The sequence below is a fragment of the Drosophila gunungcola genome, unplaced genomic scaffold, assembly GCF_025200985.1.
Source record: "Drosophila gunungcola strain Sukarami unplaced genomic scaffold, Dgunungcola_SK_2 000108F, whole genome shotgun sequence".
In the NCBI taxonomy this organism is placed as follows: domain Eukaryota; kingdom Metazoa; phylum Arthropoda; class Insecta; order Diptera; family Drosophilidae; genus Drosophila; species Drosophila gunungcola.
The window spans coordinates 225,558-241,047 of NW_026453270.1; the positions used below are offsets into that span (position 1 = coordinate 225,558).

General features: G+C 39.1%; 2 protein-coding genes across 5 annotated transcripts in view; one reads left to right on the forward strand and one right to left on the reverse strand.

Annotated features, from left to right (window-relative positions):
- The window catches only part of LOC128265288 (cAMP-specific 3',5'-cyclic phosphodiesterase), a 32,470-nt gene extending 17,208 nt beyond the window's left edge, over positions 1-15,262 (reverse strand). For 2 of the 4 annotated variants that reach the window (XM_053001198.1, XM_053001197.1), the window contains exons 1-3: positions 14,065-15,262; positions 6,141-6,317; positions 267-305 (exon numbers count right to left, since the gene is read on the reverse strand). In XM_053001198.1, coding sequence (XP_052857158.1) covers positions 267-305; positions 6,141-6,317; positions 14,065-15,026 — 1,178 coding nt within the window. In that variant the 5' untranslated portion in view covers positions 15,027-15,262. The remainder of the gene's footprint in view (positions 1-266; positions 306-6,140; positions 6,318-14,064) is intronic. The other 2 variants (XM_053001201.1, XM_053001199.1) reach the window with 1 other exon arrangement.
- Positions 12,075-13,699, forward strand: LOC128265296 (katanin p60 ATPase-containing subunit A-like 2). Its single transcript, XM_053001215.1, has one exon. The coding sequence runs from the start codon at positions 12,217-12,219 to the stop codon at positions 13,639-13,641; it is 1,425 nt and encodes a 474-aa protein (XP_052857175.1). The 5' UTR covers positions 12,075-12,216; the 3' UTR covers positions 13,642-13,699.
- Positions 15,263-15,490: the final 228 nt, after the last annotated feature.

A 15,490-nucleotide genomic window follows, 5' to 3' on the forward strand; every position in this document is an offset into this window, starting at 1 on the left:
TCAGCGACAAATTACCCTAATAATATTCCCAAAAATGTCGTAAATTTTTTTTTATAATTATCGGAAGGCAAATAGTAAAACGAAAACTGCATGCAAATCACGAAATGCAGGGCGACAATGACAAAAAGACAACGACAAAAAACATACAAACATCAAATGCAAAGGCAGGCAAGACATAACGATAGAGATAGATAGATAGATATATAGAGAGAGAGACAGAGAGAGAGAGAGCGATATAAGCAGATCAGATCTCTCGGCATACGTACGATCGGTCAACGAGTATAGAGGCTTCCTGTTCTTTAAACCTGGAAAAAGGGTTACAATCTTAATAGACAACGATAATACAGACAACAATCATAAGAAGTTCACTAAGTATAATAGGGAAAACAGAGGAGGATATAAGGGGAAAAACGGTGGGAAATAAAAGGGGCAAATGTAACTAGAAATTTTTTTTGGTAAAGGAACAGAACAATTGGAAGTCAAATGAAAGCAAAATCCAAATACATAGACTTAAAATAGAGGCTTAATATTAATATTAATTATAATAATTAATATATTTATATCAAATGAAAAATAATTATTTGTTTTAGTTTAAATGTATGGCTTAATCTTGGTAATTGTTTCTATGCTAGACTTTTAATCCAATTTGAAACCTCTTAAGTATTCAATTGATTTTAAACCATTAAAATGTGTTTTGAAAGTGACGTAGCACTTAATAAAATGTTTTAAAGTGGCACTCCACTCTAACGCGAGTTTTATCTGTGTGTATTTCCTTGAATGCTCTATTGATGCGTCACGTGCAACGAAATACTAAGTGGGTGTATGGCGAAAAGTGAGGGGAAAAACGGTTGGGACAGTGGGGTGGCAAACCCCCGGCGACTTTCGCTGACGCAGACAATGACCCCGTCGCATAGATCAGTGCAATCATGACGTCATTGCACCACGTCACAACAAACAAACAGACAGACGAACAATTCGGAGAAAGAGCTGCACAAAAGTCGAAGTTGAAGTGTTGACATTTAAGCACATGGCCAAACGACCTCCTACCACAGACCACCAACCACCGACCCCGCCCCTTTTTGGCAATGGATTTTGCCGCCCAATTTTGTCTATGTATTCACAAACTCTGTGTGCAAATGTCATTGGGCACAAATAAGGGCGCAAATAAGTGCCTTTACATAACTAGGGGCCAGCTAATCGGACCTTTTGCGACATTGCGGTTTCTAGCTTTATTTTGATTTTATTTAGAAAATACAATATCTGCCATATTACAACTACTTGGAATATTTATGTTTGTAAAATACTGCATTCAATCTTATTCATTTTGATTTTTGAAATGTTATAAATTGTACTTTTTATTTTGTTTATACTTTTAGTACATTGTTCATATGGCCAATAACCAAAACAAAATAATCCCAAAGTACTTTAAAGTGATTTAATAGTAGGACTTTAACTACACTGATAAAAAAAATGAAAAGTAAAAATAAATATTAGATCATTTAATATAAAATGTTACTTCTTGCATATTTAAATTAAATTGAAAAACCAAAATATTAAATACAAAATTTTACAAAATCGCAGTTTAGCAAAAAAATGTAAACTAGTGGTATATACTTGGATTTTGTTTTACCGCAATTTAAAAATCCCTTTTTTAGCTTTCATTCCATTAAATTAAATTTACTACTGCTCTTAAAGTGTTTTAGTCTAGCCCAGCCAACTTTATTCAACTGCAGTTAGCACTCCATGACCAAATAAAATGGTCGCCCACTTTATCTGTAACCTTATTCAGTTTGACCACACCTCAGTTAACCCAAGTTAACCCAAATTAACCCGAAACTAACCCACAATCACCTCAGAACCCGAAGCACAACGAACTTAACTCAAAAATCTAGACATGATTTTCATGGCAACTCAATTAAAAGGATTCCACTTTATCTCCTGCAATTCCCATAAATTCCAACTCCGATTCCGATTCGGTTTCGGTTTTGTTTTCTGTCTTTTGCAGCTCTCAGTTCTTGGAATCGACGGCAACGCAAGTTGCAGCCAACAATTTCAAAAGAAATTTACATGCTTGGTGTGACACCTGACACAGTTCTGCGGTTAAATTAAAGCCCAGCCTCAAAGTTGCCATCAGCCTGGGGATTGGGATTTGTTTCAATTCCCGGTAAAACAAATGCCCGCATTCGGGGAAAATATTCTCATTAGAGACGATTGTATATAAAGGACTTTATTTCTTCTCAGAACAAATCAAGTAGGTAAAAGCTTTGAATGTGTATTCTTGATTTAAATAAATCTACAGAGAATTGTCCCAACTCGACCCGAAAAAACTTATTAAAATAAATGTAGTACATTTTAACTTAATCTACAAATCAAGTACTAGAAAATAAATAAAAATAAAAACTTTGTTGCTGGCTCTCAGTCACCTTTTTATTGCATTGTTTTGACGACCTTTGCCTACACTTTGACCCTAGATAATTTCCCTTAGTGTAGGAAATCCTAACCCACTATAAGTATTGTTTTTCCCTATTTTCCATTTGAAAAAAAAAACAATTCCACTTAACTGCATCTATTATTTTTGCTATGATTATTTTCTCGTTATTGTTCGGGGTGGCTGTCCGAAAATGTGAGAAGGAACATCCCGAGATGCCGACAAGAAAATATTATGACTAATTGTGAGTTGTTTTGCTCGAATGACGACCTTGACATTTACAGGGAAATTAGGAAAATGGGTGAGGGTGTGGGCGGTATGCAGCAAGACAGCCTCGGACAGTCGGCTAATTATTTGTTATTAGTGTTGAAATCTTTATGAAACTTGGTCGTCAGTCAATGGTTTTTGGTTCTGGTTCTGGTTCGGCTCAAGACCCCATCCCATCCATAACTACGTGTGTGTAATTGACAGCTCATCAGGAACATTGTTTGAAAGTGGCAGCCCCTAGAAGTATTCCAACTTGATTGAAAGCAAACGCAGCGTGCGCTGAAAGGTGGAGATTTTCCTCCGCCAACCCAGTTTTCCCTTCCTTCCTTCCCAATATTCCCATGGGGGAAAAGGAAAAAGAGGGACAGTTTGGCAGGCCGAAAAACTTTGAAGGCAGACAAAAGTTTTCGGTTTCCATGCCGCACCGAAACAAATGCAAATTGCGTTGCTGTCGCCTGCCAAAAACATTTGACCGTTAAGGGAAATCTTCAACAACACCTTAGGAAAACCACAGCAAGAACAACCATGGCCGAGAAGGTCGGAAAAACGACTGGGGAAAACAAAATACTTGTTCGAACTAAATTTAAGTTGGTTTTACCTCAAAGAATTATTCATTTAATGGGACTACACGAATTTTAATGACAATTTCTTTGAAATTCCATATTTAAAATGGAAATTGAGAAATTAATTATTAACTTATTTTTACATTACAATTATTGACAAATATTTGATGTTTTGCATTTAGAGTTAAAGAGTTATGAAATTTACACTTTATAAATGTTTTTTTAAAGGGGAAGGTTGCGTTTTAAGGCACCAAACATTTAAACTGACACCGAAATCCTCAAATTCAATCGGAAATCAACTCGTAAATCATTTATTGAGATTGAAAATGAAAAATCTTGTTATTCCCGCAGTCGTAAATGTTCTATTTACTTTGGTTTTCGAGAGGTTTTCCCGCCGGCTCTTAAGTATTTTGTTTTTTTGTTTTTTGTTTGGGCCAAATATTTTGGCTTTTGTAATTTTTGCAGCCATAATTTGCACTCTATATTTCAAAAGAGGCAAAACTGAAGAGCGACAAGGGAAAACTCACTTATGGCACTGTAAAATGTAAATATTTTGCCAGCCTTTTCCCCTCAATTTTTCCCCGTTTTCTCCTCCCCTATTTCTTTTTCTCAGCTATATTTCCATCTTTTGATGGTGATCATCAACAGCCTCCTCCTCGTTGGTGTTGTTATTTTTGTTTCTGCAACTGCATGTGTAATTAGGTGTTATTGTTTTTGTGCATAATACATGTGTGTGTTCTTTGTGTCTGTATGTGTGGCCCCAATGCCGCTGCCAAAACGTATACAAAAAATACGAGAACGGAAGCTAACTTCGGCAAGTCGAAGTTTTAATACCCTGGAAACCATTACATAGGATATAGTCGTTCGATCTGCCAAATTTTGTAACATGTTCAATTTACGCATAAAAGTTGGACTCTGAAAATTCCAAGAATCTATATATTACACAGAAGGAACAATCGGATAGATGATCAGTATGATCAGTTTGACAGATATATGACAACTAGAGGATATAGTCAACCGATTTTATTTAAATCTCAAGGGATAGGTTATAAATGCTATAAAAACAGCATTTATGACAAAACCAAAGAAAAAACAATGAAATTTAACAGTTTGAATTTAAATCTGCGTTGCAAACTTCTGATCAATTTTATAAAACTCTCTGCAAGGGTATAAAATTCTGGGTGTGCAGGGGATGCACTCAAAAACACAACAGCCATAAGGTTTGCCAAAAAAAATCACACACACAGTGATATATAAGCAACAACAAAAAGGGAAGACGAAAAAATTGCATTTCCGGCCTCAGTGTTCCATAACACGTTTTTGGCCATGCATGTGTAATGAGGGCCTTTTTTTGAGGGAGGGGGTGGTCTACTGTGACTAACTTATTGAAGTTGAGACCTTAGGCGCTGTGAAATCTATGGAGAAAATATGCCCAACATCAGGCAGTAGACACTGTTAAAAAAAAGGGAAACTAAAGCAAAAACTAAATATAAAACTTTCATAGCAACTATTTAAATTTTTGTTTTAATTTTTTCCACCAAATTTTTTGTAGAAGTTTGAATTCTTTCAATAAAAAAGTAAAATACATACATAAATTAACAATTTCAGAAATAATTCAATAAATATGGTGGAATTTTATTTTATAACTAAGCATTTTTTTATAAGGTTAAAAAACAATGGAAAATGTGAAAGCTCTTCACTTAAAGGAATAAAATGTATCTTAGATCAAGTCTCAATACTTAGGCTTAAGTATAACTAAGCCAAAATCTGTTGGGATTAAATTTGAAAAGTTTTGAATTCCAAATTTTGTAACAAATTCATTTTCCATAGTGCAAAGCTTTGCATATTTTGTAAAAGTTAAACGAAGAGAGGGCGGAATGTTTGTTGGAAAATGGGGCAGGAAAAATGCAGTGGGAGCAGTAAGCCCGGGGCAAAGTCGCAGAAATCCCACAGAGTGACAAAGACTACACTCTGCCGGTGGAGGGGAAAGCACAGGAGAGGCTGGGAGGCTGGGAAAATATGGCGGCGAAAAGCCGAGAGGAAAACTCTGGTGCATTTTGCATGTGTGCGTCTGGATCCCTCCACATGCCTTTCCAAATTGTTCAAATATCTACGACCAAGTTTGTTTTTGTTAAATGTGAAATAATGAGGAAAAAAATAAAACGTAATTAAATTAAACACCAAAATTAAAATTTAGATCAATGCATTTTGCAGAATTAATTAAAAAACTTAGTCTGTTTACAAAGATGCCATTTGAAACCTTAAACAAACAATATACTATAATAATAATATATATATAACAATTTTGACTGTTGGTAGGCACCGTGAACAATTTTAAAATCATTGTAATAATATAAAAAAATGTTATAAACAATACACAGATATAAAAGAGTGAAAACATAGAAGCAGAGCTATCAAGAAATAAAATATTTTCATATAGTTTTGGTAAGGACTAAATAAAAATGCCTCAAAAAGATACAGAGAAACATACGTCATGAAAGGACAAAAAGTATCGAATAGTATCGGTAATAGTGAAGATAAACACCACAGAAAACCACATTAAACGTACTTAAATAAGTCCTAACAAAAAAAATGGCAGGACAAAGCAAAGGAATCATAAGCGAAAAACCGAAATCAAAGCCGTGGGAGGGGTAGATCACAAACATGAAAAAGGTGGATTAAATAGCCAGCATAATCATTATCTGAGCTCCAAATTATACAGGTGAATGTCCACGGTTGGCATTCACAAAAACAAAGGGGGGAAATCAGCTTGAAAAACTCAAAGTCTAACCAGGAAAGGAACTCAAACTTATATGGTACTGAACACTATTTATAGATGGACAATATGGGACACTGGATGTTCTAGCATAGTAAAAACTTACCTTTCGCTAGCGATGCTTGAGTTTCGGGACATGGACTTGGGCGACATCTCAAAGTCGGAATCGGAGCGATATAGAAACGATTCGCGACGCTGCGGCAAATTCTGTAAAACCAAACCGGCGCTGGGAGAGCCGCCCTCAAGCGGTGATCGAGCGCCCTGGCCATTTTCTACATCGAAACTGTAAAAGAAACATATGAAGAAATCGATTAAGAATTGGAAAGAGATTATGAAATTTGTAAATGATCAAAAAAAGGCCGTTCAAAATTTTTTTTGCTGCCAAATTGACTCACAGGAAAATAAACACTAAATATAATATTCAAAATATGCTTACAATAAACATAAACTTTTAGAGCTTAATAATGTAGCTAAGTAGAATTTGTAATCAATAGGGAAAAGACTCTGGAATTTTTGTATGCCAATTTGGCTCACAGGAAAATAAATATTAAATACAATATTTAGTATATGCTTATAATAAACAGAATCTTTTATGGTTTGTATCTTTCCTTGGCTTAAAACACACATTTTCTGTAATTTAAGTCCCTCTTCCTGTTATTTAAACGATGTATGCAATGGTTTAAATAATATAAAAAATTACTTAAAATGTAGGCAGGCAATGCCACCGGAAAAGGAAGCTCGCCTAACAAGGCGCATTTAAAGTTTCATTTCGTTAGTCATCATTCGCGCTTTCCTTCTTTTCTCTGCTCGCTTGTCTGCCGCAAAAAGTTATTCTGGCTGGCAGAATTCTTGTAACAAGTCCCTCCTTTTCCCTTAAAAAAAAACAAAAACAAAAATGCGAACGTAAAAGCAAAAGTCACTCCCCTCCGCCCAAAAATTTGAAAGGAAAGTTTAGTCAATTGTGGGACAGGCCAAGCCCCCGAGTTTTCGGGGAGTTGGTGAAAATAAGAAACTTCCATAAAACTGCCAGCTCATCTTGGCCTCTACAAATTGCCGCTACGTGAGGCGTCTTTAAGCCTCAACTTTTGTTCATGCCAATTTAACCCGTCATACAAGCCCACACGCAAAAGTTTAAACATGTATATGTGTCTGTCTGGGACATTTTAAGAAAATACTTGTTTTTTGGCACGAATTAAAATATTTATGACTATTGAAACAGCTTTATTACCATCACTTTGCCCTTTTGGAGATACTTGTATATTTACATTGAATGTATGCACAAAATGAATAGTTTATATTGTATACCTATGCCATCATTGGTAAATGGTAACCTATTCGAGACATAGATTATAACATTTATTTCATTCACGGACAAAAAAGGAATTTTTATTTGGACGAAATAAAATTCGTCTATGCTAGAATGTCCGCACCAAATATGTTATTAAGGATAAGTTTAGTTAAGGTAATTAAGATAGCTAACACAACTACTAATAATTACTATTTCTTGGAAATAATTCCCATTTCTTTGTTAAAAAATTAGGAAGCTTACATTTTGATACAATTTAAGTGAAAACTCACCAAATTAGTTATCGACAAATATCAATTCGAATGGAAACGCTTGGCTCAGACACTTTTCCGCAACTTTCTTGCCACACACAGCTGCTGCCCCACCCCCTCTTTGGAACACCCCCAACCTCCCTCTCATTTTCCCCGCAAGGATGAAGAATAGTCGTAAAGAAAAATGATGTTTTAAGTAAAATTTATACCAGGGTCATTAAGTAAACTTGGCACAAAGTTGTTGCCGCTTGTTGCTACTGTTTCGTTTTGGGGGAGAGTGGTAAAATGTTGGAAAATGAGGGTGGCGGCGGTGAGCAACAATGTCGCCAATTTCCCTGGCATACTTTGTAGCGTTTTTCCGCAAAAGTTATGGCAACAGCAGCAGCGGCGGCGACAAACTGTTTTTAGTTCGGTTTCAGTTTTCAGTTTCCAGTTTTGAGCGGTACATTTTCCCGCTTTTCTTTTTCTCCCTTTTTGTATTTTTAATGGTGTTATGAACACTCTTTATAGTTGTTCTACAGCCAAGAGACAGTTTGTTATTTGTGTTTGTGTTTGTTTTTGGTTATATCTCCACAGTCAATACATGCAAAAGCGAAATGAGAACATTTCTACTTTGTTGATGTGGTTTCAACTGGGTTTTCATTTATATTTGCTCGAAAGACGAGTTAGAAGTGTACACTTCATGACTTGGAATTCAGTTGGGAGTTTTTTTTCAGCCTTGTTGCATGGAAAAGCGTATTATTTTTTATTAATTAAAAATCATGGACACACAATTGAAAAGAAACTATATTTATGCATTTGGTTTAAAGAAACATTAGAAAATATACACAGCTGTAGCTATCGAGTTCATACTTTGGTTTACATATTCAATTGAAACATCATTGTAAAATGAAAATTTGATACATTTCGGTATTCAATTAGTTTTTTAAATTTAATCGTCAATCCCTTTTTAATATTTATTCATTTACTTTGTAATGCACTCGTGCATTCAATCGCCCCATGAATGTAGCATTCATTCCTTTCCAAGTCGCCAAATAATTGGCGCCTACTTATCCTGACATCCCAAGGACCTGTCGTAACACTCGGGGAAAACTCACAGAACATGGGCACAAAAAACCAAACACTCAAGCTCATAAAACGTCCTGTCACAGGCAGTGCACAAAAAACGCAGACACACCAAACAAAAAGCGAGAAAAGCGTAAAGAAAGGCCAAATAGAAACAAAAGATGAGCGCGAGCAAGACAATAATACAAAAATTTTTCGAGTGAAAGAGATGAGTAGCTGGGCCGGCGAAAGAGACGGCAACAACACTAGATAAATCGCCGCTGTCCAGAGGCACTAAAATTCGCGAAATTCGTGGAAAAATTCCAGCACTTGGAAAAACATACGGTTTCGAACAGAGTATCCTTATGGAGAAACACCAGATTCGAGGAAAATTCAAACCAAACACTTACCAAAAGGGTCTTTGTGGGCGTCATGGGGGCGTGGCAAATGCCACTCAACTTTGAGCTAAACAACCCACATGGAGAAATATATATCCATCCACACCCACTCTCCGGTTGGCCTCATCAAGCCAGCTTTTTCCGGTGAGCCCTGCGGCAACCCAAGTATTCTCTACCCTGTCAAAATTGGTTTCTAACTGGACAAATAGGTAGTACAAATATTGAGTATGCTTAATATATTCGCTTCCTTTCTTTGTTTAGGTTTCTCAAGCATAATTTCAATTTATTTTAAGACAACAATTCTCGAATTTTTTTATGGATATTTGGTCAGCTTCCAAAATTCTCAAATCGATAGTTAAAAGGTTTTACGGTCATTTAAAAAAAATAGCTAAAGATTTCTTGGACTGCGTATGAGATCTATGATTTATTTTCCTATGTTTTATAAACATTTAAAATTCTCAAATAGTTGTTTATCGTACTATCATTTACTATCGATCCATTACCATCTCTAGTTTAGGGTATTTCCATCTTCGCCCTTTGAACTCCACGGACTTTCTTTATTTCTAGTTGCATACTTTCAGGCGCCCCAAACACAATTACACATACAAAAAGGGGGCGGAGACCAGATGGTGGTGCTGCTAGTTAGGGGGGTTAGGTGGATATTTTTTTTTTGGTTGGTCGAGTGGGGTTCCCCTCATTTAAGCCGTGACGTGCTTTAAGCCACACAGTCGCACTCAAGCCGGATGAAGGCGAAAGTAGCTGCCTGGCGGAAGATTGGCATTGTTGTGTCAGAAGAAAGCGGTGGAGAAAGGGGTGGAAAAGGCAGGGGAGAATGACGAAAAGGAAGTGGCAGGATGGAGGAGTCGGAAGAAACGGAAGTGAGCCCGACGGCAGCTCTTCATGCGCCTAATTATATGTACAAATAAATGAACGACGCATGCTGATTGTGTGGGTGTGTTACACAGGAGTGTGTATAAGTGAGTCGAGACAATGTGTATGTGTGTGTTTTGGGTTCATGCCTATATGTGCGCCCTAGACAAAAGGTTGCCTCTTTCGCCTAAAAAAGAGCGCTAAGCCCAACGCCCAGCACCAACTTAATTAGTTTGTTAAACTCGCGGCTCACACACACATGCAGACAGATACTCACACACTTAAAGAGTGTCTGTGAGTATCCTTTGAGAGGAAAAAACGGCAAAAGTCCTGCAAAAAAAAACAAAGGCAAAGAGAACTATTTTGAAAAATAATTTTAAGCGGACTTTATAACAATTATACTCACACATTTTTTAGTCGAGTCTAGCTAATTTTTTCTTTTGTTATATTTATACACAACATTTAACTACAACTTTTGATTTTAGTGCTAGTGTCAAATCAAATTGTAATGGTAAAAAAACGCCATACGTTTTTGCGTTTTTTTATTTTTGATTCAATATCCAAATTTTTTTTCAAAAATCCAAGAACCATTCACACACACTTACACGTGCATCTTGAAGGATTCCACTTAGACACACGCACACACATACACACACCCACACATCGAGGGCAAGTGGTAAGTGGGCTCTCACTCCCACAATACATGCACTCAAATACCGCTAGTTGTTGGGAAACCTTGAAAGCAAATGGAAACCCGAAAAGAATTAGAAAAAAAGAAAATAAGGGAAATATAAACCCAAAAATCCAAAACCAAAGCAAAGTGCAGAGTGCAGAAAGAAGAATGCAGGCAAAAGCGACAGAGCAACCGATTGCAACTGTGGGTGCAAAAAGAAGGGGTTACAAGTAAGTGAAGTGGGTGGTTTTTCTGGTTTTCTGAGGGGAAAGAAAAACTGTCACAAGGCCATTAACAAAAGCCTGAGACTGACTGCCAGGAGGTTGGACGATGATGGAGGATGAGAGCGCGCGGTGGGGATAAAAAAAAAAAAAACCAAATTAAAATTTCGAGGCGAAATGAAATGGGCAAAGCCAGCCATTTCCATTTCCACCGAGAAAAAGTTCGAAAAAGTGACATTTCGTTTTTCATCTATCCAAATCAAGATTTATAAACTTAAGTTGCTCAACACCTCAACACCGGTTTGATAATGATTTTGATATAATATTTGCATGAGTTATCAAAATAAATATATATAAAACTAGTTTGAATATTAATTGGGGATATGATTATTATTATATTCGAATAATAATAATTGTACTTGTACACTTGGAAAAAATTTATTCGTTGTGAATATATTTAAAGAGGAGAAAAAGAAGACATGAAATAATAATTATTTTTTAACGAAAATTGTTTGATAAAACCAAAAGGAGGTGTTAATTTAAAACTGATATGGGAAACCTTTTTTCCGCCTGAGTTAATGTTTTTTAAAGGCAATGTGAACTGGATGGATGTGTTGGAAATTGAGAATAGTGGACGAATGTTGCATGTGCATATTGCATAATTTCACCTGAGTGGGCGTGGCATCGTGTGTGCGCGCTTGTATGTCTGTGTGTTTAAGTGTACGAACAGGAACCGCTGATTTTCATTTCATTGCGTCGTGCATTTGATTAACCATCTGGCGACGACATCTCTCGCCAAATTGAGCATGGCAACAATTTGGGAGGAAAAGCGGGGGAAACTCTGTGCAAAGGGGAGGGGGAAAGTGCACAACGAACAATTAAGTGCACCAACCAATTGAGAGGGCTCAGTTGCGACCAACTGATCCGGAAATTTGCGAGGCATGGAATGGGGTTAGCTTAGTATTTGCTGGGTTTAATAGTTCTCGTACACAGTGGAAAATGGCACAAAAATTGTTTATATTATTGGGTTTGAATATTAACAAACATGAGACAAGTTATTACTGTTTATTTTTTGTAATATATATGTGACTGTTAAGGTATTACTTGACTTCCAAACTAATTACCAAAAAAAATCCTTTAGGGATTTTTAATTTTATTTTCACTCTTATTAAAATCACAAGCAGATATAGTATTTTTACCCCGCCTCCTTAATTTCCTGCGGTTGCCTGGAAAATGTTTACAAAAATTTAGAAAACATTTAACGTGTAACATGGCAACCCCTTTGTTATGACAACCATACCATTTGTGAAAAGACAATTGCTGGAAAAAGTAGATTGCCAGGAAAACTACGCCAGATAGTTAATAATATTCCAGGAATTCGAGACAATAGTTTTTAGACTTTTCCGGAAAAACCGCAAAATGAAAACCCAAGGTAAATACGGTGTGACTGCCTCGGCAGCTGCGCAAGTTCTCTGTGAGGATGTGAGAAATTTCAGCACACGTCGCCGCAATATTCTCTACCTAATGCATCGATATCTGGTGGAAAATGGATTCTATTCGAGTGCCGAATCCTTGAAAACCGAAGGACGTCTTTCCGAGGAGTACGAACTATGCGACAACATCGATCTGGATGCCATGTACCTCGAGTATGCCAGCTTTTTCAACATGAAATTCGGTAAATATCCGAAGATTCTCAAGAAGGCGGGTGCAAAAATAAAAGTGGAAATGGCTGGAAAGGCGGCGGCGCCCGAGAAAAAGGAATCCAAGGAATCCAAATCCAAAAACTCAGAGGCTTCAGTGGCCAATTGGCATTTGAGTGTGGGTGCAGCTTTGAATAGTGAACCGCTGCAGATCAAGAAGATGGAAACCAGTTTCCCGGCCAAGGAATCCAATACTTGTGAGGTGGAACACGGTCACTTGGGTTCGGATGACAATCTATTCAACTCCCTGGACTGGCAATCTCTGGCCGAGTTGGTCAAGACCTCGATACTGCAGGAGAACATAAAGCTGCGCTGGTCGGATGTCTGTGGCAATCAGCGGGCCATTGAGTTGATCAAGGAGGCCGTGCTGACGCCCATCGAGTTTCCCCAGCTATTTGCCCATGGCCTGAAGCCGTGGCGATCTTTGCTCCTCCACGGACCGCCAGGAAGTGGCAAAACGCTGCTGGCCAAGGCCCTCTATTCCGAGACGCAGGGTCAGGTGACCTTCTTCAACATCACGGCCAGCATAATGGTGAGCAAGTGGCGGGGTGAATCGGAGAAAATCCTGAGAGTTCTGTTCCACATGGCAGCCAAACGGGCTCCGTCCATTATTTTTTTCGATGAAATCGAGAGTTTGACCTCCAAACGGGACAGGGCCACCGATCACGAGAGCTCCAAACGCTTCAAGAACGAACTTTTGCAACTGTTGGACGGAATGGAGCACACACTGAACGGAGTCTTTGTTCTGGCCAGCACTAATTTACCCTGGGACATCGACGAGGCCTTCTTGCGGCGCTTCGAAAAGAAGCTACTGGTGCAACTGCCCAATGGGGCGGAGCGAAGCTGTCTGATCGGCCGACTTTTGGGCAGCAGTGTATCCCTGAATCCCAGACTACTTGAGCAACTGGTGAAGATCTCGGATCAGTTTACCGGGGATGAAATACGACTGGCCTGCAAGGAGATCAGCATGCACCGGGTGCGTTGTGCCACCAAGATTGCGGATCGATCGGCGACTCACGATCCACCTAAAGAGTCCCAGGCTGCCATCGAGGCCAATGTGGAGCGGGCCTTTCGGCAAGTTCGTCCCTTGGGCCAGAAGCTGTTGGCCAAACACGAGCAGTGGCAGCAGGAAAATGGTTCTTAAATTGGGGCTACCCTTCACTTGCTTCGTAGCGAAATATATATTTTGTATAAGCCTCCAACATTAGCTCAAGTATTTTTTTTTTGTATCTAAAATAAAGGCAATATTAAAAGGTAAAGCTAACCGGTTCTTTTTCATGGGAGTGTAAGTGGTTTTTATAGTTCTTCCTTTTTTAAATACAGTACAATGTTTATAATATAAAAAATCTATAACAAACAAAATTTTCATTTCAAATTTACCAGCACCACGGAAGTAAGTAACTCTCTTCTGCAAAATTTATTTTTATTAGGAATTCATTACTTGGAAACTATGATTTTGTTTCCTTGATTGATTTTTATCAGTTCTTTAAAGATGGTTTAAAGGGTTCAAAAATACTAATTTATCCGGTATTGTATTGTATACTTTGGGACCCTGTTATTTCGTTACCTGCCAGTGGTGCGTCTCCTGGCCCCGGCTATCGTCATCCGGGACACATACCTCCGGATCCTGCCGCTCGACCTGCGCTGCGACGTGGGGTTGCCGCCGGCGGCGGTGGTCACCGACTTGACGCTATATTCCGTGGCCGTGGAACTGCGGCGATCGCTGGTCATCAGATCGGAGCACAGCGATGAGGACAGAATGGAGGCGGCCGACCTCCTCTTTCCGCCCGTAAAGGTTCCTCCGCCACTCGAGGATGTGGTGGTGGCGGAACTATCCGATCTGGAGAACAACGAGGATCGCTTGCTGCGACTTGCAGAGGAGCCCGTGCCCGCGGCATCCTGGATGTTGCTGTAGAACTCCTCCGTCTCCCGATCGTAGGTCTCGTCCTCATCGTCCTCGTCCATGGGATCCTCCTCGAACTCCTCGCACTCCGCCTCCGTGGCCATCGTATCGCTCCGCTGGCTGAGCCCCAGATTGGCACGATTTCCGCCATTCGATAGGGACGAGGATTGCTGCTGCAGTTGGTAATACTCGTGGCAATCACCGCGGGAGCCCCGCGATCTACTGCTCCCACTCAGGTAGCGATAGGGAGCCGAACTGGAGTTGCTGGTGGTGCTCAAGGAGTGCCGTTTGTTGGGACTCACTTCCAGGGCCCCATTGCCATTAGTGACCTCGCCGCCATCGCCATCGCTGTCGCCACCGCCCACACTCCCACTGAAGGTGACCTCGTGGAATTTCGAGGATTTCCTTCGGGTCCTGGGCGCCATTCCCTCACCGCCGCTGTTGTTGTTTCCCAGGGAAATAGAGGGCCTCGGCCGATTGTTGTTCTCCCCCTTTTGATTCCGATCCTGATCCTGATTCTGATCGCCCTCTGGCATCAAAGTCAAGGCCAAGGCTGGTCGACCTCGCTTTCGACTCCAGGGAAAGGCCCGAATAAATGCAAAGATGATAAACAGCGTGGCTATCATCTTGATACACAACACACACAATCTCAATTGCTTTTTCTAGAGAACACTTGTTTCCCTAGAAAATCGCACGCACATCCTTTCGCATTTTCGTCGTCGTTGTTTTATGTTTTAAGTCTTTAGTTTTGAGTATTATTAGTAATTATTTTTTTTGTCGATCTATGGTTTGCACTGGATTGTCATTTTATTCAATTTCGAATTTTCTTTTTTTCGATTTGCTTTTCTATTTTGCAGAAACAGAGAGAGTGAGTGAGTGGGGGAGAAATGGAGGGACAGGAAGCGTAAGTCCCGCTGACAGAAGTAGGGGGGTGGAAAAAAGCAGGCTGCAGTTGATAGACACGTTGCCCAAATGATAGATCAACGGTCAGTGCTGACAGAACCGGGAAAATGGGAAAAACGAGCGGGAGAAAACCACATTTCCTGGCACTAATGTTGTAGTTAAAACTTATTACCCTACTAAAATATGT